The sequence below is a fragment of the Erythrolamprus reginae genome, chromosome 2, assembly GCF_031021105.1.
Source record: "Erythrolamprus reginae isolate rEryReg1 chromosome 2, rEryReg1.hap1, whole genome shotgun sequence".
Lineage (NCBI taxonomy): Eukaryota > Metazoa > Chordata > Lepidosauria > Squamata > Dipsadidae > Erythrolamprus > Erythrolamprus reginae.
In genome coordinates, this window is record NC_091951.1 from 83,569,184 (window position 1) to 83,593,544 (window position 24,361).

Here is a 24,361-nt window from a genome sequence, read left to right on the forward strand (position 1 = left end):
CAGCTCCCCCCTGAGATTAGGATTGTCCCCACCCTCCTTGCCTTTCGCAAACTCCTTAAAACCCACCTCTGCCGTCAGGCATGGGGGAACTGAAACATCTCCCCCTTGCCCATGTTGTTTTGGTGTTAGATTGATTGTGTGCTTGTTTTTTAATATTCTGGGGTTGTTTTTTTATGAATTTTTTAGCTTAAATTTTAATTGGATTGGTGGGTATTGGATTTGTTATTATGTATTGTTTTTACCTTGTTGTGAGCTGCCCCAAGTTTGCGGAGAGGGGCGGCATATAAATCCAATAAATCTAATCTAATCTAATCAAATAATCCTTTTAGGCCCTCATCTCTCAAGCTTAGAGATGAATCCATTAACTAGTTAGTATTTGGTTGTCAGTTAAATACCTGGACTGTGGACTAGATCAGATTAATTAGGAAAGTGCTCCAGAAGGTAAGTATTTGCATATAACAGTCATGAAAACAATATGAAAATATCCATAGATTCACCCAGAATTGAGCTCCAGTGAGAGGATCAAAATGGATGCCTTAAGCCTGTCCAGGCATAAAGTATTCACTTCCTTTCTTAAAACATCCCAACTACATAAAAAGGAATGAGAAATAATTATACCTATTAAAACTATTCCAGGGAAATGTTTAGAAATAGAATAAAGCTTTCTATTTCAATTTCTTTATCTCATTAGAAAAAGGTTCTCTTTCCATATTCGACATACATAAAATGTTGCCTTAAATATCTTTTCTTTTTGGGATTTTAAATTTGCTATTGAGAATCCTTAAAGCTCACATCTTATTAACTGTCAGCAGGTGAAAATCTTTTTCTAAGACATTCACAAACTTTAATTAGAGGTATACTTTGAAAAGAAAACTTGATCACCTTACAGAGTTACTGTTTCCTTTTTTGCAGAAAAGGATTACCTTTAAATTTAGGGCAAAACCATAAGAGACACTAATTATTTTACAAAATCTATTCCTTATTTTAAAACAGAGTGTATCCTGGAACTGTATTTTGTTTCAAAAAATAATTTTTTTGAAACAAAACTTCAAAAATGACAACCCCATGATGTTGATCTTTTCAGAACAGAATCCAGATAGAAGCCTAGGATAGTTGAGTTTTCCCCTCCCAAGTACAGTAATACCTCGTCTTACGAACTTAATTGGTTACCGGAGGAGGTTCGTAAGGTGAAAAGTTCGTAAGACGAAACAAAGTTTCCCATAGGAAACAATGTAAAATCAATTAATCCGTGCAAGAAAAAACCCCCACAAAAACATCGACGCCCGGCTGTCACCTTTTGAAACAGCCGTGCGCTTCTCAGCGTTCTCCCAATGCCGAACCCAGAAGTTCAGCAAAAGTTTGGGTTTGGGTTTGGGTGGCCGCCGAGAAGCCCCGCTGCCCGGCTGTCACCTTTTGAAACAGCCGGGGGGGCTTCTTGGTGTCCTCCCAAACCCAAATGCCAAACCTGAACTTTTGCCGAACTTCCAGGTTCAGTGTTCGGGAGGCTGCCGAGAAGCCCCGCCACCTGGCTGTCGCCTTTTAAAACAGCCGAGGGGCTTCTCGGCGTTCTCCTGAACGCCAAACCCAGAGGTTCAGCAAAAGTTTGGGTTTGGTGTTTGGGTTTGGGAGGATGCCAAGAAGCCCCGCCGCCCAGCTGTCAGCTTTTCAAAAGAGCCGTGGAGCTGTCGGCCGGTCGGGAGGCTCAAACGGAGGTTGGGAATCCCAATAGGGAATTCCATGGGCGGAGCTTTGACATCATGAAGATGTCCTTCCTGGAGTCCACGTTTCAGTTGGCCGAAGGATTTCCGGGTTTGGCATTCAGGTGGCAGATTCATAAGGCGGAAATAGTTTGTAAGAAGAGGCAAAAAATTTCCGAACCCTGGGTTTGTATCTCGGAATGTTCGTATGGTGAGGGGTTCATATCATGAGGTACTACTGTTCTTTAATATTAAAATTCATAAGAAAAGTTAATGCTGACTTTCGCTTCATTATGGCATATATAATGGTCTATTGTATGTTAGATTACATAAGAGTCCTAATTTAAACTCAAAGCTGTGTAGATCTGAAATGAAAATGCCAGAGAAACTTAATTGTGTGTTTTTTTCCCCTCATGCAGGGTGTCAAACCAGCAAGTTTTGATAAAGTTACTGATCCTGAAATTAAGGAGATAATTGGAGAGTGTATCTGCAAAAATAAAGAAGAGAGGTTTGTTTCAAATAGTACATTTCTGTTGTTTGTGAAAAGGTCATAGTCATGAGCATATTTCAAAATAATTTCTTGGGTTAGAAAACTGACAAGAGCTGGCCAGTGCCATTTTAAACTGATACACCTACTATAATCTAACCAAGTAGATCTCTTAGGATAATTACTAGCTAGCTATAAACTAATATGGTTACTATGGGGGAGATGAATTAGTACCCATTTGGAATCTGGTTACTACTGCTATGAATTTTGAGGACTTCTCAGCAAATTTTAACACTTTCAGTCAGAATATCTTTCTGGACATTCTATGAATAGAACAGTATGAGACTGTTCAAGTATTTATTTTATATTTTTATTCTTATAACATTTATACAGGGCCCATCTCACCTGAAATCTTGGAGATTTACAAATAAAAGCCATACAATCATATAAGAATAGAAATAAAAGAAAAGTTTAAAACACAGAATTAAAATAAAGTTTAAATGGTGAAAAAAAAGGAAAGAGGGCATCCTCAAGTCACCAACCTTCCCCATGGTTGCATTCCACTCTTGGACCCTCCATGCCAGTTGGCAGAGCCGGGTCTTGACAACCTTCCAGAAGGTCAGAAGGATGGCACTGTACCTCACTTCTGAGGGCAGGATGATCCATAGGGCAGAAGAGTAAAGAAGAGTCTCATCCTAGACCAGTGATGGCGAACCTATGGCATGGGTGCCACAGGTGACACGCAGAGCCATATCTGCTGGCACACAAGCTGTTGCCAGCTGATTTTTAGCTTGCACAGAAGCTCTGGGAGGGTGTTTTTTGGCCTCCAGAGAGCCTCCAGGGGGGATGGCCTTTTTACCCTCTCCCAATTCCAGGGAAGCCTTTGGAGCCTGGGGAGGGGAAAACACGAACCTACTGGGCCCACCAGAAGTTGGAAAACAGGATGTTTCTGGTCTTCCGGGGGGGGGGGGGAGAGATAAGCTGTTTTCAGCCTGCCCAGGTATTGAATTATGGGTGTGGGCACTCGTGAATGTGCAATAGCACACGTGCACGCTCTTTCCGCACCCGAGGGGGAAAAAAGGTTCGCCATCACTGTCCTAGACTCTGCCAGTCAAAATTCTTCAATTAATTAGGTCTGCAAGAAACCCTCTCTGTCTGACTGGGTGGGACAGGTTAATGTTATTGGGACAGGATGGTTCCTTCAACCATATGTGGTGGACATGTCCCGAAGCCAGGGAATATTGGGGGGGGGGGGGTGTTGTTTCAAAAAATGGACGGAGGAAATTATAGAACAAAAAAAATCAATATAGTAAAATAAAATATAAGCAAAGAAATCATATATATCATTTTGCATATAATTACCATAGCCAAAAACTGGAAGCAAGAAAATACTGTATCCCCTCAAATGCAATGATCATAAAAAAGGTGCTAGAATGTTCAGAAATGGATAAATTAACAATGGAATTAAGGGACAGAGAGGAAACAGAGTATTACAAAACATGGAATAGGCTTGAAAAGAAGTGTAAAATCAATGCATAATGTGTGTGTAGAGAATATAACAAAATGAAAAAAATATATTTAGAGAGTAATAGATGTGCAAATGTTGTACATATTATATAAATGAGCAAATATAAAACAAGAAGGTATATGTATAAAACAATAGGCCTTAGAATGGATAAGTTGGAATTAAGAAAAAAAATTCTGATAACAGAAAGCTTTAATAGTGCAATTGTGATTTTAAAGGTTAAAAATGTTGAATAAAAAGTATTTTTAAAAAAGAGAAGGATGATTCCTAAGATAACCAGATCCACACTATGAAGGACTTTAAAAGTTTTAAAAAGACTTTAAAATACCAACACGTTGAATTTGACCAGGAAATAAACTGACATCCAGTGCAGCTCACACAGTAGAGGTGTTACATGTGCAACCCTAGGGGTGCCCAGAACTGCCCAGGCTACTGCATCAATTAACAGCTCCTAGATCAGAGATTCCCAACCTTTTTTTGACCATCCTGATGGCCTCCCTATGACATATAATTCTTACATAAACTTAAAAATGGAGGAAGCCTAAAAGGCCATTAACTTGGTTTAAACAAGTTTTCAGTTGCTCCCGGTGGGCCATGGTCTCCACATTGGGAACTATTGTTCTGGATACTCTCCGAGGGTGACACATTGTACAACACATTATAGTAATCCATACAGAAGGTGATTAAGCCATGAGTGACCAAAAAAAAAGGCTTCTCAATCCAGGTAAATTCCAGAAAATGGTACATGGAGATTTATATTTGACAAGTAGCTATTGGATGCAGTATCTCCCAAGAATATGTCTTCATCCTTTTACAGGTTTTAAACTAATTTAATTTAATTTAATTTAATTTACCGTAATTTAATTTAATTTAATTTAATTTAATTTATTTGAAAAAATATAAAAAAGAAGAGACCCACATACATACATACATACATACATACATACATACATACATACATACATACATATATATACATACATACATACATACATACGTGAGTTTCCTTTCATGTATAGTTCTATACAAAGTTTTACACAACAGATTCAATAAAAGAAGTTTAACTACAGAGGCAGAGCATTCAGACAGTTGAAATTCATACAATCATTATGTTGGTGATATGCAGCTTTATTCTTTTTCCATCAGATTTCAGAGACGTTGTAGGAATCCTAAATCAATACTTGGGATTTGTAAAAGATTAGATGAGGACTAGCAAGTGAAAGCTGAGAGTGTATTGACTAAGAAATTGCATAGTCAAATAAAAATATTGCATTACTGCCAGATTTGTACAGAGTGTAACATTTTAATAGTCGGCCTGACAGCTTTAGAGTTCTTGATTTGACTTTCAGCTAAATGTTAGATAATAGCTGCAGCTAAGAGTACACCATTCTGCTGTGCACACTCCTAGAGAAAGCAGATCAGCCAGCAGAGGTGAATGGTTTAGTTATTTTTCATTTGGAGTCTAGAAAGATTTACATGGGATTCATTTTTTGAAAAAAATAGCACATCTAATTGGTTTTTTGCTTGTTTTAATTGGTTAGTTTTCTGGGCAATATGGCTTTTTAATTCATTTACTACTTACTCCCGCTATCAGGTTTAGTTGTGGTGGCTGCATTCAGGCTTCCTTATAGAAGTTCAAATGCAATACTGCATCTGAATTTATGTAGATAGTTGGCTCATCATCAGTGAACTTTATGCTAAGGTAAACAGATCCTATACCAACATTGATTACTAGGAATGCTATGGAATGCTATGCTAAAAGGACCCGGATTGTGGCGGCAATATGCCAGTTCTGTTAAAAAGTGCTATTGCTAACATGTTGTAAGCCGCCCTGAGTCTAAGAAGGCTGGCATATAAATCCAATCCAATCCAATCAATCAATAATAGTTTATCTATGCCCATTGACGGGTAGAACCAATAGAAAAGAAATGTATGGTACATATAAGTATACTAAGGAGAAAAAAGGCAAGCGGGGAAGTATCTAAAAGAATATTGTACAAAAGAAATGCAGAAACTTGAAAAGGAATAGTAAGTGTTTTTAACTCTCTGATAGCCATAAATGGCAAATGGGAAGCCGCTGAAATTGAAATAAAACACTAATAAAAATAAACAAATTATATGATGCTTACTATATCACCCATTTGGCAGTCGCTAACACTTGCTATTTTGCTACTGTCATTTTAAAAAACCTTGTGTTAAATATTATATTGAAAGCAAATTTTGGGTTGCTCTTTCATTAAAACTTAGAAAGCCATATAGTGGGAAGAAAGTTCTAATACATATGTGTGTTATCAACAGTAATGCTAAAATAATACATAGTTAATTTAAAGAAGGTCTTTAAAGAATAGTATAGAAAAATGGACTTAAAAATATGTTGTGTTCTTTTCCCCTCAGATATGAAATTAAAGATTTATTAAGCCATGCCTTCTTTGCTGAGGATACTGGGGTAAGAGTGGAACTTGCAGAAGAAGACGATGGTAGGAAATCCTCTATTGCCTTAAGACTCTGGGTAGAAGATGCTAAGAAACTGAAAGGAAAGTCCAAAGATAATGGAGCTATTGAGTTTACTTTTGAACTGGAGAAAGAAACTCCTGATGATGTTGCACAAGAAATGGTAAAAGAAACTTCCTTTGACAGTCTTTTGCCTCTCCCTCTCTCTCTGTCTCTTTCTCTGTGTGCATGCGCTCAAAACATAAATCTTAATGACATCAGAGGCAAATCCGGAAAAACAAATTTGATTCAAAAAATACCACACAATCTTCAAACGTCATAAATGGATCCACAGGAATGAAGTACAATAATTTAAGTTCTGAAACTTGCTTATATATAACTTCATATTTCATTTCCTCAACCTCAAAACACATTCTTTCAGAAACTGTTAAAAAAATGTATTGGCACTCGTTAAGTTGCATCACTTGAAGATTTTGCAAATTATGTTTCTAATATATGTAAGAATCTGTAGAATTTGAACCAGATTCAAATTTGAACTTTGTGCAGTAAGATAAATTATATATCATATATATAAGCGGCCTGGTTGTAATTCCCTCACGGCCATGGCCCACAGGTTGGGAACACCTACTTTACAGTATTTTCTGAGTACTTTACAATATCAGCATAAATCTGGATACTAATTTTACTGATCTCAGAAGGAGGGAAGGCTGAGTCAACCTTGAGCTGGTCAAGATCATACTCCAGGAATTAGAATTAGTTTGCAATTCAGTATTGGGTTGCAATCACTGTGCCAGGTTATTTGGACTTAGCTATCTGTCATTTTGAAAAACTGAATTTGTATGCATGAAATGTAGTGTAGGAACTTCTTCCTGAAAAAATTACTTTTCTCAAATAGCATTGCAAATGGGAAATTTCTATTTGATTTATTCATGAAGCAGACAATGAGATTATATGATTTTGATGCCAACTATCACTGGTTTTAATTATTCCTAAATATGCCTCCTTTCACCATCTGTTACATTTGTACTAAAAAAAAATCTCTACTTATTTTGTATAACATTCTAGGAATATTTAAGTTATAATATCTTCAATAGTGATACAGACAATAACTATTCATAGCCAATGGTAACTAATGAAAATACAGTGATACCTTGTCTTACAAACTTAATTGGTTCCGGGACGAGGTTCTTAAGGTGAAAAGTTTGTAAGACGAAACAATGTTTCCCATATGAATCAATGGAAAAGCGATTAATGCGTGCAAGCCCAAAATTCACCCCTTTTGCCAGCCCGTTTTTACACTGCTGGGATTCCCCTGAGGCTCCCCTCCATGGGAAACCCTACCTCTGGACTTCTGTATTTTTGTGATGCTGCAGGGGAATCCCGGCAGGGGAATCCCAGCATCGCAAAAACGAGCGCTTCACTGGCAACGGAAGTCTGGAGGTGGGGTTTCCAAGCGAAGGGAGCATCAGTGAAATCGCAGCATCACAAAAACACCAAAGTCCTCGAAACCCCACCTCCAGATCTCTGTGTTTTTGCAATGCTGCAATTTCACTGAGACTCCCCTCACTGGGAAGTCCCACCTCTGGACTTCCATTGCCAGCGAAACGCCCGTTTTTGTGCTGCTGGGATTCCCCTGCAGCATCACAAAAACACGGAAGTCCAGAGGTGGGGTTTCCCATGGAGGGGAGCCTCAGGGGAATCCCAGCAGTGCAAAAACGGGTGCTTCGCTGGCAACGGAAGTCCGGAGGCGGGGCATCCCAGCAGCGGCGGTGGGTTTGTAAGGTGAAAATAGTTTGTAAGAAGAGGCAAAAAATTCTTAAACCCTGGGTTTGTATCTCGAAAAGTTTGTATGACGAGGCGTTTGTAAGACGAGGTATCACTGTATTTATGAAATTGATCATAGTTTTCCAATTGTTTCTCTGCTTTATAGAAAATGTTTCATATACATCTTGTACTCTTTTTGAAAACAATTTTATTGATGAACACCTTGGAGCTCTAACTACTATTTTTAATTCTAAACAATACTTCTACAAACTAATCAGCCACACATATACAAAACCTCATACTGTGATTTAAAATCTGTAACTATCTATTCAGTTATTTAAAAATGGAAATGGAGTCTGTGTGGGGAACTACAATGTGAAAATATGGATTTGTTCTTCAAAATCTTTTATTTCAGGTTGATGCCGGATTCTTTCATGAAAGTGATGTCAAAATAATTGCAAAATCAATACGTGACAGAGTAGCCTTAATACAATGGAGAAGAGAGAGGATTTGGCCTATGTTGCATGCGGAAGATCATCAAGACCCAGAAAGCTTAGAAAAAACGAAGGCCACACAAGCACAACCACTTCAGATTACACACCCTCCTCAAGCTGGTCATCCGATTCCATCAGAACCAGACGAGCCTGAAGTGGACCAGCATTTTTCTCAACAAAATATGCCCACAAGCATCACTTCACTTGCATGTAAGTTTAGTATGTGCTCTGTATTGCTATATAAGGATACAGTGCAAAGACACTGTTGGTCCGAATGGATGTCACTGGTCATGTTTGTGCACTGCAGTAAGTCAAAACTCTTCAGGATTCTGGTTTTGCAGGGATAGGTATCTTAATATAGACTCTTTCATAGTCGCTTCTCCATCTGGCTAATGGGGATAATTATCAAACATGGAATATTCCATACCTAATTTGCTTAATAAGCTATCTGAATTAGCATCTCTGTTCTTATTGGCCTAACCAGTTGGAACTTAATATGCATAAGCTTCTCCCTACTATGCTAAAATTCTGAAGAATTTTAACTCTGATGGACTGATGCAGTCAAGATTTGGTTGCATGGACTTCGATAAGAACAAATAAATATAGGCTAAATATATATGAGAACGATAAATATTTATTAAGTAATCAATAAACAGTTTCTGTATTGCTATGATTAAGATTGTATCTAATTGAATTTGTGCCATTGAACAATATTAAAGCAGGAGAAAAGGATATTTGGGAGGAAGTAAATTCCCCTGGGATTTGAAGGGAGATATTACCTTGTCAGTTCACAAGTAAAGGCTTTCCTCCCTTCTTCTTTATAGTAACAATGTGGCCTCCAGGTGATCATACTGTTGTAAGAAATGGGAGAACAGAGGATGTCTCCTTGTATGGTGGTGGTGGTTAAAAAAGACCACGAACCATTTTAGGACATGTTAATATAGCCAGCTCGTTAAACTGTATTGAATTTTCCTTCTAAAACAAGCTAATTATGCTCACTCTAGTGTTAGTAGGACTGCTCACTGTGTATGAAAGTGTGCCAACATTATTTTGACTGAGGAAATACTGTTCTAGGTTTAGTCAATATAAGAATTACAATTTTCTTATGCTGTATTATTAAAAATATTTAAAGACACTGGGACTGCTGCTTAAAGACATACATCCCTTAATTTTCAAATTCAGCTTAAACATGTGACATATATATATATATATATATATATATATATATATATATATATATATATATATATATATATTTAATTACATTAAATAAAAATTAAAATCTGTTTTATTGTGCAAAAACATTTTAAAAAGAATCTTTTTTCTGAGTTTCTGCTCTGAATTGATTCTTTCAGGACTATAAATTTTTGGTATCATACATTGTTCCAATGCTTGTGTAATGTTTTTAAGTCTAAAACCTCTATAAATAATTTCCTTGATGCTGTTGGTGATATTCAAATACAGCAGAAATGTACATAAATAATTTAGCATCTGTGTACAACAGATGATAGCAGAACCCAAGTTTGGCTTCCAACTGCTGCTTCAGCTTTGTAGACTTTTCTTCATTTTTGTGGTTAGATGATTTCTATAAGTAGATTATATTTTCCTATTCTATAAACATCTTTACATTATTAAATATTCAACTCCTCCCCATAAACTTAGATAAGTAAAATTGAAAGGAGGTATTGTTTTCTAAATTTGGAAAGATGATTTAAGTAGACATCTTTTCCAAATGTAACCTGTGCACAACACATTTTTATAATTGTTGAGTAATAGCAGCAGGAAGCAGTGCGGTATACTTTTTACATCATTTGTTGTGTATAGAAACAGGTAAAACAATATCCAATTGATTTTATTTCTTATAATATGGGGGATACACTTATCATTTAACCTTACTATTAAGACAGTATACGAAATTTTTTTAAAAAGTTCATTTCTGTATTTTAGTAAACTCAGATTATATCTAATGACATTTTAAAAATGCGGGCCACTTTCAGTGGTCCTGTGGTGCTTCATTATTCTCTCCTGAAAAGAAAGCAAAAATAACCAGAATCTCAAATAATTAATGCTGACTGCTCAACAGGGGTGTATCCTACTGGAGATGGTTGAAGCTTTAAGAGAAAATGCCCCTTTCCCTCCAAGCATCCTGTTCCCTCCTCCCCCATCTCTTTAATTGCAATTTTTACTGTTATTATAAATATATTTTTTATGGTTTTATTGACTTTTAATGTAAGCCACTCAACAGTCGCTCTCTAGGCAAGATGAATGGCAAAGAAACTTAATAAAATTCAAATTACTACTGTAATATAAAGAGCTGGCAATATCAGCCTGAACAGCGCTTTGAAACTCACTAACAAATAATTGGTACAAATATAGAAGACAGTCCTTGACATATAGCCACAATTGAACCCAGAATTTATGTTGTTAAGTGAGAAATTTGTTAGATGAGCTTTGTCCCATTCTATGATTTTCCTCGCCACATTTGTTATGTGAATCACTTTTGTTAAATTAGTAACATGATTGTTAAGCGAATCTGGCTTCCCCATTGACTTTGCTTGACAGAATGTTGCAAAAGATGATCACATGACCCTGGGACATTGCAACCACCATAAATATGAACCAATTGTCAAGCTTCTGAATTTTAATTATTCGACCTTGGGGATGCTGCAACAGTCATAAATGTGAAAACTGGTTATAAGTCACTTTTTTCAGCACCATTGTAGCATCAAATACAGTAGTTACTAAGCAAACTGTTGTTAAGTCTAGAACTACCTGTGCAACAATGTTACATTTTGTGTGTGCCTGTCTTTGAGTCAGTGTTAACTCCTGGCAACTGTCTGGACTAATTTCTGCTGTTTTCTTGACAATGCAATCTCTGCAGGATTTTTGGAAATAGCTTGGGGTAAGAGAGAGAGGTCCTAAATTACGCAGCTGACTGTATGCCTAAAGTGGGACTAGAATTCATCGCTTGCTGCCTTAACCACTACATCAAACAGGCTCTCAATATTACATTTACCTATGAAAATGTAGACTGTTGGTTAGACTGCAGATCGTGATAAATGCTTATGAAATTTAAATGTTTGTAGAAAGAAATATAGACAGCCAATTCTTCAAAATTCCTTCAGTCTGTCATGTATGCATTTTATATATTCCCCATAGGCTCATCTCCCAATTTAGATATAGTGGGGAACAACTCGTTTATATTTATGGATTTGGTTTAGATTTTTTTGTTTCAAACTTTAGACTTAAGCAGACCAACCCCCCCCCCACACACATCCTGTGGTTTTAAATCTGTTCAGAAAGTGAAGTGAATCTGATGCCAATCTATTCCAAGGGTGCCAAGTGGTTTCAATTACACAAATTCCCAGTTCCATGTTGCAGCCACGTTGAAGTGTTATTTAAATCTCTTTATCAATTTCTAATTTCGACGTGTAAAAATAAGGGTTTCCCCCCTCATCGTGCATCGTGCACCAGATCTGACTTATTATTGATGCAGATTGACTGACTTCGGGAGTACCCTAAATCGCTTACATAATAAGCTATCTCCAAAGCTCCAAATTAAAATCTCGAGTAAGGCCTTTGTACTTTCAATATGAATAATGCTTTGATTGCTTTCAGTTTATGAAAACACTCTCATTTTTTTTTTTTTAAATCAATATTAACAATATTTCAGCCGATAGCACATTTGACAGTGGTCAAGGATCAACTGTTTACTCAGACTCCCAGAGTAGCCAGCAAAGTGTGATCTACTCATCCATTCCTGATGCAATACCTCCAGCTGTTCAGCATGTTTATAGTCCACCTCTCAGCGAGAGCCAGACTTTGCCACATGGCCTTCAGCAGATAGGGCCCTACCAGCAACCCTCAGTAGTAAGTATAGTCTTCCTCAATTTTCACATATGAATTTTGAAAAAAATGATTAAATAATTGCATAACTTCAGAAGTCTGTTCAGCTAACCATTTTTCTTAGTCATGTTTATACAGGATATATGAATGAAGTCACAAAAATATATATGTTTGTTTACTTATTTTATGTAATATGAAGCAAAAAGGGTGGAAAATCTATTTTAGGAACATTGTACGTACACATTCTGAAAGTTATTTCATTCGTTATGCTTTCTCGCTATTTGTATAGTCAATGACATATACCATTTGGGGTCAGGTCTTCTTTCAGCTGTGTTAAAAGACTTCTGATTAGTTCTTTTATAGCTCCTCAGGATAGAATATTTTTCCAAAATGAAAGTGGTTTATATTGTAAGAACTCCACAGTTTAAAACAGGTTATTTGGGAAGACATTCACATTTTTCTTCTTTTTCTGTTATACTGACATTAACAGCAAAACGAATAGAATATTTTGGCAGGAAGAACCACAGGCAATTGAATATAACCCTTCTGATTTTTCCAGTAAACAAAATGGCACATTTCTCATATGTGCTTCCTCAGAAACTTCATTGTAGCTTTGCTAAACCAGTGATTGTTACCTCTGATGCAAAGCACTACCTATAGCTATTGCCATCATACTGACACAAACACAAAATTAGTACAGGAAAGAAAAAAAATGCAAAGGAAATAGATCATAGTTACCAGGATTACAGAAATCTTCACATTTTTCTTATTAAAGCTAGCTGTTAAGAATGTAGGAAAGAAATTCCTTTTTGTTTTAAATATTTATCACTAAAAACTTTTGAGTTCCTCAATTATGAAAGAAAAGTAAAATCAGGGGACACTCCAAAATGCATTCATATTAAGAAAAGATATTATTGTTCCTATGAATCCTATTAGTTTAATCTGTGTATTCAAAAAAATAAACAGAAGCTACAAGATTTGTTTTCTTCTTTCATAATGCAATAGCTATTCAATTGTATTGTGCTTGTGTGGGCATTCATGAGTTTATCCTGTTATTCCTGCGGTGCCCTGGTCATTTTTATTTTAATGGACATTGTCATAGCAATATATCTACTTAGTTAATCTGAATTATTAGCATTAACTACTTGACAAAAGAGTCTGAACAACTATACCATGGCAGAATAATAAGATATTTTGTGTAGAGTTTTTTCTATAGGCAATAGGCTAAAGCAGGGGTCAGGAACCTTTTTGGCTAAGAGAGCCGTAAACGCCACATATTTTGAAATATAATTCCGCGAGAGCCGTACGTATCTCCCTTTCTCTCTTTCTTTCTCTCTCTCTTTCTCTCCCCCTCTCTTTGTCTCTTTCTATCTCTTTCTCTCCCTCCCTCTATCTTTCTCTTTTTATCTCTCTCTTTCTCTTTCTCTTTCTCTCTCTCTCTTTCTCCCCCTTCTCTCTGAAGTGGGGAGGGCCGGGTTGGCACCAAGGGAGCTCGAGACGGGGTGCAAAAGCAAACTACTCTGCTGGCCCAGGCCCACATCGGAAGGAAGGAAGGAAGGAATGGTAAAAGGGGCGATCAAGAGAGGAATGGGTGAATGAATGGACGGAGGGTGGGAAGGAAGGAAGGAAAGAGGGAAGGGACAGAAACAGAGGAAGGGTGCAAAGAAAGCAAGGAAAGGTGTGAAAGGGGAGAGTAAGAGAAGAAGGAGTGAAAGAAGGGAATGAGGGAGGAAACAAGGGAGGAAGGAGAAGGAAAGCAAGAAATGGAGGGAGGGAGGGAAGGAAGGAAAGAAAGAAAGAAAGAAAGAAAGAAAGAAAGAAAGAAAGAAAGAAAGAAAGAAAGAAAGAAAGGGGGAAGGGACAGGAACAGAGGAAGGAAGCAAGGAAACTTATGAAAGGGGAGAGTAAGAGAGGAAGGACTGAAGGAAGGGAGGGAGGGAAGAAGGTAGGAAGGAGAAAGAAAAGAAGAAATAGAGGAAGGGAAGGTAAAAGAGAGAAAGAAAAAGAGCAAGAAAGAAAGCAAGAAAGAGAGAAAGAAAGAATGAAAGAGAAATAAAAATAGAGAGGGGGAATGAAAGAAATGGAAGGAGGGAAGGAAGGAGAGAAAGAAAGAGAAAGAAAGAAAGCAAGAGAAAGAAAAAAGAATGAAAGAGCAAGAGAGCAAGAGAGAAAGAGAAAGAGAGAAAGAAAGAAAGAAAGAAAGAAAGAAAGAAAGAAAGAAAGAAAGAAAGAAAGGCAACTTCAAAGAAAGGCTCACTGAGCATCTCTCACTCTCTCTCTCTTTCTATCCCTCTTTCTTTCTCTCTCTTCCTTTCTATCTCTCCTCTTCCTTTCTCTCTCCTCTCTCTCCCCCTCTCTTTCTACCCTCCTTTCTCTTCCTTCCTTCTCTCCCTCCCTCCCCTCCCTCCCTCCTTCCTTCCTCTCCATTTCTCTTTCCCTCCCTCTCTTTCCCTTTTCTTTCTTTTGGTCCACTTCTCTCTCTCTCCGCTTCTCCACTTGCCTCCCCCTCGCGCCTCGCCCTTCCCACCCGGCCACCCGCGCGCGCTTACCAGCAGCAGGAATTCAAGTAAGCCCAAAAGAAGCCATTGGCTCCGGGCGGCGTTCATGGCCCCCCCGAACCCCCAGCCCAGCTGGAGCTCCCTCTCACCGCCGCCATCTCCCTGCGACTGCCTGCGGCCGCTGCAGCCCCCCCCTCCCACCGGGCCACAAAGGACATTTGCCGCCGACGCCAGTGAAGCTTCAGCTGGGCGGGGCGCTGCTGGTACTTCCCTCCTGGGGCTCCCGCTCGCAGCTGTCCCCCGGCTTCTGCTCGATGCCGCGGTTTTCGGCGCTGTCCTGCTGTGCCCCAAAGACGGAAGGCGGGAAAAAGGCGAGAAGAATGGAGCTCTCCTTCTTCCTGCCTTCCGTCTTTGGGGCCCAGCAGGACAGCGCCGAAAACCGTGGCATCGAGCAGGAGCCAGGGGACAGCTGCGAGCGGGAGCTCAGTGCTAGGAGCCCTGTCTGCGAGCCAGATACGGCCATCAAAAGAGCCATATCTGGCTCGCGAGCCATAGGTTCCCGACCCCTGGGCTAAAGTAATGATTTCCTACCTTCCTTCCCAGCCTGGACTTCCAGTGGTTCAGGGTGCAACTGCTGTTGTGCCTCCGCAGCCACAACTCTATCCAGAACCAGCAATTCCATTTCCTATTGTCCATCCCACCTCAGTTGCCCCTGTGCAGATGAGACAACCTCAGCCTGTATTAGTCAGCCAGCAGGTAAGAAATGATATATTTTGCCTTTATCTTCTCCTTCCCCTCTATACCTTCAAAATATACTTTTTGCAATTGTCTGGAGAACTTCCTGCAGGGCTGTTTTGGCAAGATTTTCAAAAATAGTGTGTCATTGCTTTCTTCCTAGGACTAAAAGAGAGTGAATGTCCCATGGTCAACCAGTGACTTTATGCCATAGGCAGGATTTAGAATTCACAGTCTTCAGGTTTCTAGCCTGTTGCCCTAGCTGGCTCTCTTTTTTGCCTTTTAGGTAACCATTAAGCTTAAAACCACTATATAACTTGCATTATAGGCCTGATTGTCCATTTTATACTGTAATGGAAAGATTTCTTAGCAAATGTTAAGTGCAGCAATGGATTAATGAGTAAATTAACAAGTAGGACAGCAGTAGCATCTGCGGTATATCAAAACGAGAGGGCAGTTGTGGTATAATGAAAGCCCAGCTCCTTTTGTATTGTAATTGACATTGCACACATGTACATAGGGCAGGGCTTTGATTGTGCTGCCACAACCACCACATGACTTTTTAAATCCCCTCTGTAGGTTGTAAGGCAACAGAGCAAGAACGTTTTAATTTTTTTAATTTCACCCTATAGCAAACTCAAGATTAATTCCTGACCTCTTTTGAGTTTGTTTCTCTGAGTAGAAGAGAATGACCTTATTATTTTGATTTTTTAAAATGTTATTTCTATTATATTATTATTCTACTGGCCTGACAATGGACAGCTTTATCATTTCTTCTGCCACTCTTTCTTATTATTTATTTATTTATTTATTTATTTATGGGGTAATTTCACCAGTAAATGAAAATGATCACGGGGAAGGGAGAAATACCTAGCCATGGGCATATCATCATTTCCAGACAATGTTTAGTTTGAGTTTGGGCATTCATTTGCATAAGTAAATATATCCAAATCAGCTTTGAAACTATTAATGTATTTATTTCATTTATTTGACTTGCATGCAGCTTACAAACACACTAAAATCCAATAAAACATTAAAATACTACTACCACCATTAATACTACTACTATTACTAGAACTACTAGTACTACTACTACTACTACTACTACTACAACAACAATAATAATAAATAAACAATTGGAATATTGGGATGGAATTTGATGATGTTGATTTAACAATTGGCTGTTTGCCAATTCAGAAATGGGAAGCATGATTATTATATTAAGACATAGCCATTCAAAAGGCATTAAAAACTGAAACCAATATCTTTTCAGAATATAGCATAAAAGTGGAATTGCTTACATACAGCCGATGTCTTAGAAGAACTTGAACGATTAAAGATAAATAAGGCAATGGGTCCAGATGGCATCCACCCCAGAGTTCTTAAAGAACTCAGATCTGTCATTGCTACCCCCCTGACTGATTTGTTTAACCAATCCTTGTTAACAGGAGAAGTTCCTGAGGATTGGAGAATGACCAGTGTTGTGCCTATTCACAAGAAGGGCAGTAGAGAAGAAGCTGGTAACTACAGGCCAGTTAGCTTGACATCAGTTGTAGTTAAAATGATGGAGACTCTACTCAAAAAGAGGATAAATCAGCACCTAAAAAACAATAACTTATTAGACCCAAATCAGCATGGCTTTACTGAAGGCAAATCATGTCAGACTAATCTCATTGATTTCTTTGACTATGTCACAAAGGTGTTGGATGAAGGTGGTGCCGTGGATATTGCCTACCTGGACTTCAGCAAAGCCTTTGATACGGTTCCACATAAAGAGCTGATAGATAAATTAGTGAAGATTGGACTTAATCCCTGGATAGTTCAATGGATTTGCAGCTGGCTGAAGCGTAGACATCAGAGAGTTATTGTTAATGGCGAGTATTCTGAGCAGAGTCAGGTTACAAGTGGTGTGCCACAAGGATCTGTTCTGGGTCCTATTCTTTTTAATATATTTGTGAGTGACATAGGGGAAGGTTTGGTAGGGAAGGTTTGCCTATTTGCCGATGACTCTAAAGTGTGCAATAGGGTTGATATTCCTGGAGGCGTCTGTAATATGGTAAATGATTTAGCTTTACTAGATAAATGGTCTAAGCAATGGAAACTGCAGTTTAATGTTTCCAAATGTAAAATAATGCACTTGGGGAAAAGGAATCCTCAATCTGAGTATTGTATTGGCAGTTCAGTGTTGGCAAATACTTCAAAAGAAAAGGATTTAGGGATAGTGATTTCTGACAGTCTCAAAATGGGTGAACAGTGCAGTCAGGCGGTAGGGAAAGCAAGTAGGATGCTTGGCTGCATAGCTAGAGGTATAACAAGCAGGAAGAGGGAGATTATGATCCCACTATATAGAATGCTGGTGAGACCACATTTGGAATACTGTGTTCAGTTCTGGAGACCTCACCTACAAAAAGATATTGACAAAATTGAACGGGTCCAAAGACGGGCTACAAGAATGGTGGAAGGTCTTAAGCATAAAACCTATCAGGAAAGACTTAATGAACTCAATCTGTATAGTCTGGAGGACAGAAGGAAAAGGGGGGACATGATCGAAACATTTAAATATATTAAAGGGTTAAATAAGGTCCAGGAGGGAAGTGTTTTTAATAGGAAAGTGAACACAAGAACAAGGGGACACAATCTGAAGTTAGTTGGGGGAAAGATCAAAAGCAACATGAGAAAATATTATTTTAGTGAAAGAGTAGTAGATCCTTGGAACAAACTTCCAGCAGATGTGGTAGATAACTGAATTTAAACATGCCTGGGATAAACATATATCCATCCTAAGATAAAATACAGAAAATAGTATAAGGGCAGACTAGATGGACCATGAGGTCTTTTTCTGCCGTCAGACTTCTATGTTTCTATGTTAACCTCTCGCCATGAGTTCAGACTGTTCATTTTGTAGATTTTCAATTTTTAAAAATAGATTTGTTGCTTGTTTGTTGTTTGCCTATGACTGCTTCTCCAATTCATGCTGATAGCACTTCAAAAACGTATATGATCTTTTTTTTAATTTATCAGCAATCCATTTCAAGCCCAGCTCCTTTACAGCAAGTTCTCACCAACCAGCCTGCGTGCCCAGTACAGCAACCTGCACCTCACCTGCTGTCCCAGTTTCAAATGCCCAGTTCTCATATGGCAGCTACCAGTGCACCACTGGCACCTCTGCAGGTCCCCCCTGTGCAATCACTTCCACCAGTTCCACCTCCTCAAGTAAGTCCTTTGTAGCACACAGTAAGGTTTCCTCATTTTGGTACGCAGACTTAAACATGGAAATGGTTTTATATATCAATTGTCATTTGTTGTAACACTGAATTACACTGAATGGCCTTCTCCAGGTCCTGTCGACCAAACAATGTTGGCTGGCGGGACCCAGGGGAAGAGCCTTCTCTGTGGCAGCCCTGGCCCTCTGGAATCAACTCCCTCCAGAGATTCGAACAGCCCCCATCCTCCCCGCCTTGTGTAAAATGCTGAAGACCCACCTTTGTCGCCAGGCGTGGGGATAATTACTACCTTCCCCCTCCCTTTTTTTTATTATGCCTTTGGCATTACTGTATGATGGATTAGTTTGAATGTGTATGATTGTATAGTTAGGGATTTTATTATGTTATTAATGTTTTTTAAATTTATTTAATTTTCTACTATTGGATTTGTAATGTATTGTATCACTGTTACGTTGTGAGCCGCCCCGAGTCTTTGGAGAGGGGCGGCATACAAATCTAATAAACTATAACTATAAAAAAAATTCTAGCTATTTATTACCTATTACCATAATAAATTAAATAAAGTAAGAAATTCAGAAAATTTAAAACAGTTTGCCACTATCTCAATGCAAACCAGCTCTTGGAATTGCTTCACAATGGACCAATGAGATGCAGAACCAATTAAGAACCATCTTTCTTGGGCTTCCATAACTTGACTTTCCATAATGTAGACCACCAGAGAGCAGCTTGCTAGGTTCAGATACATGAACCCAATCACCCTCTGTGCCAAGCACGAAAGAGCCTCTGAAGATGCTAGCCATAGTTGCTGGCGAAATGATAGAACAAAATAAAACTCTCTCCAGCCTCTTCACTGTACAACTTGGGTACCAGCTTCACAGGCTTCTGGTGCATCACCGCATCAACTTTTGTACTGCTGCTGATGGGCCATAATACCCAACTCAGGTCATCCCTGACAGCAACGAGTGTGTTTTTTGATTCATGCTGAGCCTGAATCTGGACTGACATTACTTGAGATAATTTGTGTTCTCTGTAACTGCAGCCCTTTTCCCACAACCTTCCCAAAGAAGGAGAGATTGGAAAAAGAATTTTCCATTGGATCTGATCCAGGCCATTTGAGGAGTGGATGGATCAGCATGTGCTGAATTTTCTTCTTCAGTGGCACATGACTGGTCTGTCCTTTTATCCACAGTTAAATAATATATGAGGCTAAGTATATTATCGACTGACATTTAAAACAATCAACATTAGCCCACAATGCGGTCGTGCAGTTGTCTGGCTCCTGTGTCATGATTTTGGCATGGAAGTACAAATTTCCGATCCTTTTTCTCCTGCGGTGTTCTCTTCCCCCACTTCCAGTCTTCTTTTATACTTGCACCTCCTTGCCAGAGTTTCTCAGCCTCCTTAGCCAGAATTTCTCAACTTTGTAGGACCTAAAGTCTACATATCTTAAAAATGCCAAGCTGGAGAAACACAGCCTTCTGCTACTTAGCTCATACTCCCCAATTAGGCAAAATAACCATCTCTTCACCGTGGGCAATCAAGTACAATACCTGGAGGAGCTGCACCCAACACAGGCATGTATTCCAAAGCTTTACATTCTCCAAACCCTCTTCAACCCAGTTCCCTTCCCTTCTATCCTTACTTGGCTCACCCCTAGCTGGATCAGATGGTGTTAAAAACACTATTCCTTTTTCTCACTCTGGAAAGGTGCTCTTTCCCTTCCCCCCACCCCACCTTTTTGCCATTTAGAAAGCCAGCAATCTTTTCTTTTCTTTTTGGAGGTTCTGTTTGTTTTTTCCTATGTCTTCTCTGGTACTTGGTGTAAGGAAATAGAACACCACTGGCCCATTTCAGGTTTCCTAAAGAATCTTTCCATCTGATGTAATTTTGGGCTTCTTCATGCCCAAATTTCTTCCATTTTTAATGTATTTTCCTCTGCTTTTCATGAAAAACAATAGGTGGCAGATAAGGTTATAACAGTTTAATTATAGACTTGTAGTGTAGTTTGGTATCAGATAAAAAATGTGTGATTCTTCTTCTTCTTCTTCTGCAGCCTCCATTTGTTAATTCCTTTCATATAATAAGAAAAGCCCAGAAGTACAATCCCAAAATAACAGAATAACAGAGTTGGAAGGGACCTTGGAGGTCTTCTAATCCAGCCCTCCAGCACCTCCGACCCTCTTGAACCCACTTCCCCCAGAGATTTGGACTGCCCCCACTCTCCTGGCCTTCCAGAAGAATTTAAAAACTCACCTTTGATGGCAGGCTTGGTGCTGTTGAGCTCTAACATCTTGCTCTGGCTGTCAGCTTGCTTCCAGAAGTTGTGAATGCTCCATATATCTATATCGGTCCTCCGAGAGGGGCGGCATACAAATCTAATAAATTATTATTATTATTATTATTATTATTATTATTATTATTATTATTATTATGTCAATACAACACAGCAAATGAGATTACTATGCTGGATTTCATATTTCATCACGAGTCGGGCGCTTCCCAAGCACCTAGGACTGTGTGATGTAGCAGCGAATTATATTTGCCGATCCCAGTAAAGCGGCCTTTTGCAATTGACAGATAGAGATTTTGTCAATTCCAATGGTTTTCAAATGTCCGCTGAGATCCTTTGGCACTGTGCCCAGCATGCCAAGTACCACTGGGACCACTTTCACTGGCTTATGCCAGAGTCGTTGCAGCTCGATTTTTAGATCTTCGTATTTCACTAATTTCTCTAGCTGCTTCTCCTCAATTCTGCTGTCCCCTGGGATTGCGATGTCGATTATCAATACTTTCTTTTTCTCCACAATCAGGATGTCTGGTGTGTTATGCTTCAGAATTCAGTCAGTCTGAAGTCGGAAGTCCCACAGTAATTTTGCTTGCTCATTTTCAACCACTTTTTTGGGCTTATGATCTCACCAGTTCTTTGCCACTGGTAAATGGTAGTTCCGGCACAAGTTCCAGTGGATCATCTGTGCCACAGCATCATGTCTATGCTTGTAATCAGTTTGTGCAATCTTTTTGCAGCAGCTGAGTATGTGATCGATTGTTTCATCTGTTTCTTTACAGAGTCTGCACTTTGGATCGTCTGTTGATTTTTCAATTCTGGCTTTGACAGCATTTGTTCTAATGGCCTGTTCTTGTGCCGCCAGTATTAGTCCTTCTGTCTCCTTTTTGAGTGTTCCACTTGTAAGCCACAACCAGGTCTTTTCTTTATCCATTTTGCCTTTAATCTTCTCCAAGAACTGGCCATGCAATGCTTTGTTCCGCCAACTGTCCATACGACATTGAGTTACAGTTTTTCTGTACTAGTCCTTAGTTTGCTTCACCTTGAGAAGCTTCCTATTATTGACCTCCATCAACGCTGACTCTTTGCTCTCCTTCACATAGTCAGCTAATGCATGCTTCTCTTCTTCCACTGTCTGCTTCACTTGCAAAAGTCTTCTGACGCCTATTTTCCTTGGTAAATACAGCCTGTCAACGTCACTGCGGGGGTTTAGTGCATGATGGATCGTCATTAATTTTCTGGTTTTCCTGTCCAGATTGTCCAGCTCTGCTTGAGTCCAGTTCACTATGCCAGCTGTGTATCTAATGACACCTATGGCCCAAGTATTTATAGCCTTAATAGTGTTGCCACCATTCAGTTTGCTCTTCAAAATTTTTCTGGCCCTCTGGATGTACTCTTTGCTGATCACAGTTTTCACATGGCCATGCTTGATATTATCCAAACTTGCAAAGAACTGATAAAGAAATAAAGGGAGACTGGTATAGATCTATTTCAAGCTTTTTAGCTTTCATCAGCCAAGCTCTACCCTTCTAGGATTCGAACCTAGAAGGTATGGCTTGGCTGACGAAACCTAAAATGCTTGAAATAGATCTACCCCAATCTCCCTTTATTTTTTTATCAGTTCTTTGCAAATTTGGAAAATGTAGTTTGGTGTCTGGATGCCCCGTGGAGTGGGGCTGAAAAAGCAAAAGGGAGCAGTGAGCTACCTCCCATATTTGGGTAGGGTGGGTGACTCGACAGAAAAATATATATTTTCTTTCTTTTGTGTGTGTGTATTTGTGTGTGTGTGTAAACTTTGAAACTATAGCAGTTTTAGTGTAAATGAAGTGTTTATGTTTATGCATGAGGTAGCTTATTCATTGGGTGGTTCAATTGAGAAAACAGCTACATAAGGACATAATACTTTACTGAAGTTGATACAGACAGAGGATCCATGGATACCAAATCAGATGCTATTAGTGCATGCCAGATATTTGCCTGAAATGTTTCTAGGCATTTAATGAGTGATTATAGGTTGCTGCACGCTTTATATATTTCCATTGTATTAATTTTGGATTGCTCTGCTAACAAGCAGTTGCTTTTAAAGCCTATCCTGCACTTACTCTGGAACAATTTACATTCATGAAAAAATGAATGGAAACCATTTTTCATTTTATTGATTTACACCATTTAGGCACTACCCAACTCCAAATACTCAGGGTTGCTTAAAAAGGCGGAATCATTTTATTAATATAGAGCAAATGAATTGATTTAATGTCATCTGGGAATTCTCTTGCGATTTATATAATATTATATTTTCTTCCAGATTCCTCAGTTCCCCATACTTCCTGCAGCCACCCCTCTGGCAGGACTTGATAGTCATCCTTCAAACCTGCCTGACATATCTGCAGCAAATATGCCCCCCAACTCTGCTCCTTCTCAATATTTTCCTTCAGCCATGATAATACCTGTGAACTCAGCTCTGCCACTGTCATCAAATTCCCCTGCCCTCCCCATGCAAGCTGTCAACCTTCCTCATGTGGCTTCCTTGGTCTTACCCTGCCAAACAATTGTGCCAAATATGCCGGCTGCTCCAGTACCATTACTTCCTATGCCTCAGCCAGGAGTGTCAGCTTTACCAACCCATCATGTGGCTGCCCAGCTCTCCCAACAACAAATGTACCAGGCTACCCTCCAGCAGATAATGCAGAACGAAGCTATGTCTTCTCCCCTCCACACTCAGAATATGCAAGCAGTTTCACAACAGCAGCAACAGATGCTGTCTTCACTACCACAGTCACTTCAGCCGAACATAATTCAGCCTTCAGAACAGGCTATGTCTGCTTCTGGGGCTGGTAATCAGGTAATCTATTTGACATTGGATTTTCATGGGTTTCGATCACAGGAGTAGTTCTCTGAGTGTCAGTTCTGTAGATAGTTCAGATGTTAAAAGAAATTTGGAAGGAGTTTGCCCATCAAGATAAGAGAATGAAACCGAATCCCTAAAAATGAACTGGTCAGAATAGTGAAACACTAAATACGAAGGGCAGCTTGAAAAGGAGATGTCAGAAGATAAAGAACGTTTAGGGTGCCTTAAGTGGAAATTTCTATCCCAGGAGGTGACATTACTTCTTCTTAGAATTGAATAACACTTTTAATTTCCAATTACACTGCAGTCAGAGTTATAAAATGACAATTTCTTAATGAAAGTAAATCGCTTATAGGTAGGTTTGTAGAATAGCATAATTTAAGTGCATGCTTGTTCCTTTAAAAGTAGATGTTTATTTTACAAATAAGAATTTTAGAATAAATTTAAATAATGGCTGAAGATATATATATATATATCTTTATACAGCATGTGTATAGGTGTCTGTGTG

The 24,361-nt window shown here is 38.9% G+C and overlaps 1 protein-coding gene across 1 annotated transcript in view; it reads left to right on the forward strand.

The window, feature by feature from the left end:
- The window catches only part of WNK2 (WNK lysine deficient protein kinase 2), a 130,756-nt gene that overhangs the window by 66,330 nt on the left and 40,065 nt on the right, over positions 1-24,361 (forward strand). Inside the window, exons 6-12 of the mRNA XM_070738533.1 lie at positions 2,117-2,205; positions 6,104-6,323; positions 8,340-8,628; positions 12,092-12,288; positions 15,366-15,518; positions 18,519-18,710; positions 23,311-23,847. Coding sequence (XP_070594634.1) covers positions 2,117-2,205; positions 6,104-6,323; positions 8,340-8,628; positions 12,092-12,288; positions 15,366-15,518; positions 18,519-18,710; positions 23,311-23,847 — 1,677 coding nt within the window. The remainder of the gene's footprint in view (positions 1-2,116; positions 2,206-6,103; positions 6,324-8,339; positions 8,629-12,091; positions 12,289-15,365; positions 15,519-18,518; positions 18,711-23,310; positions 23,848-24,361) is intronic.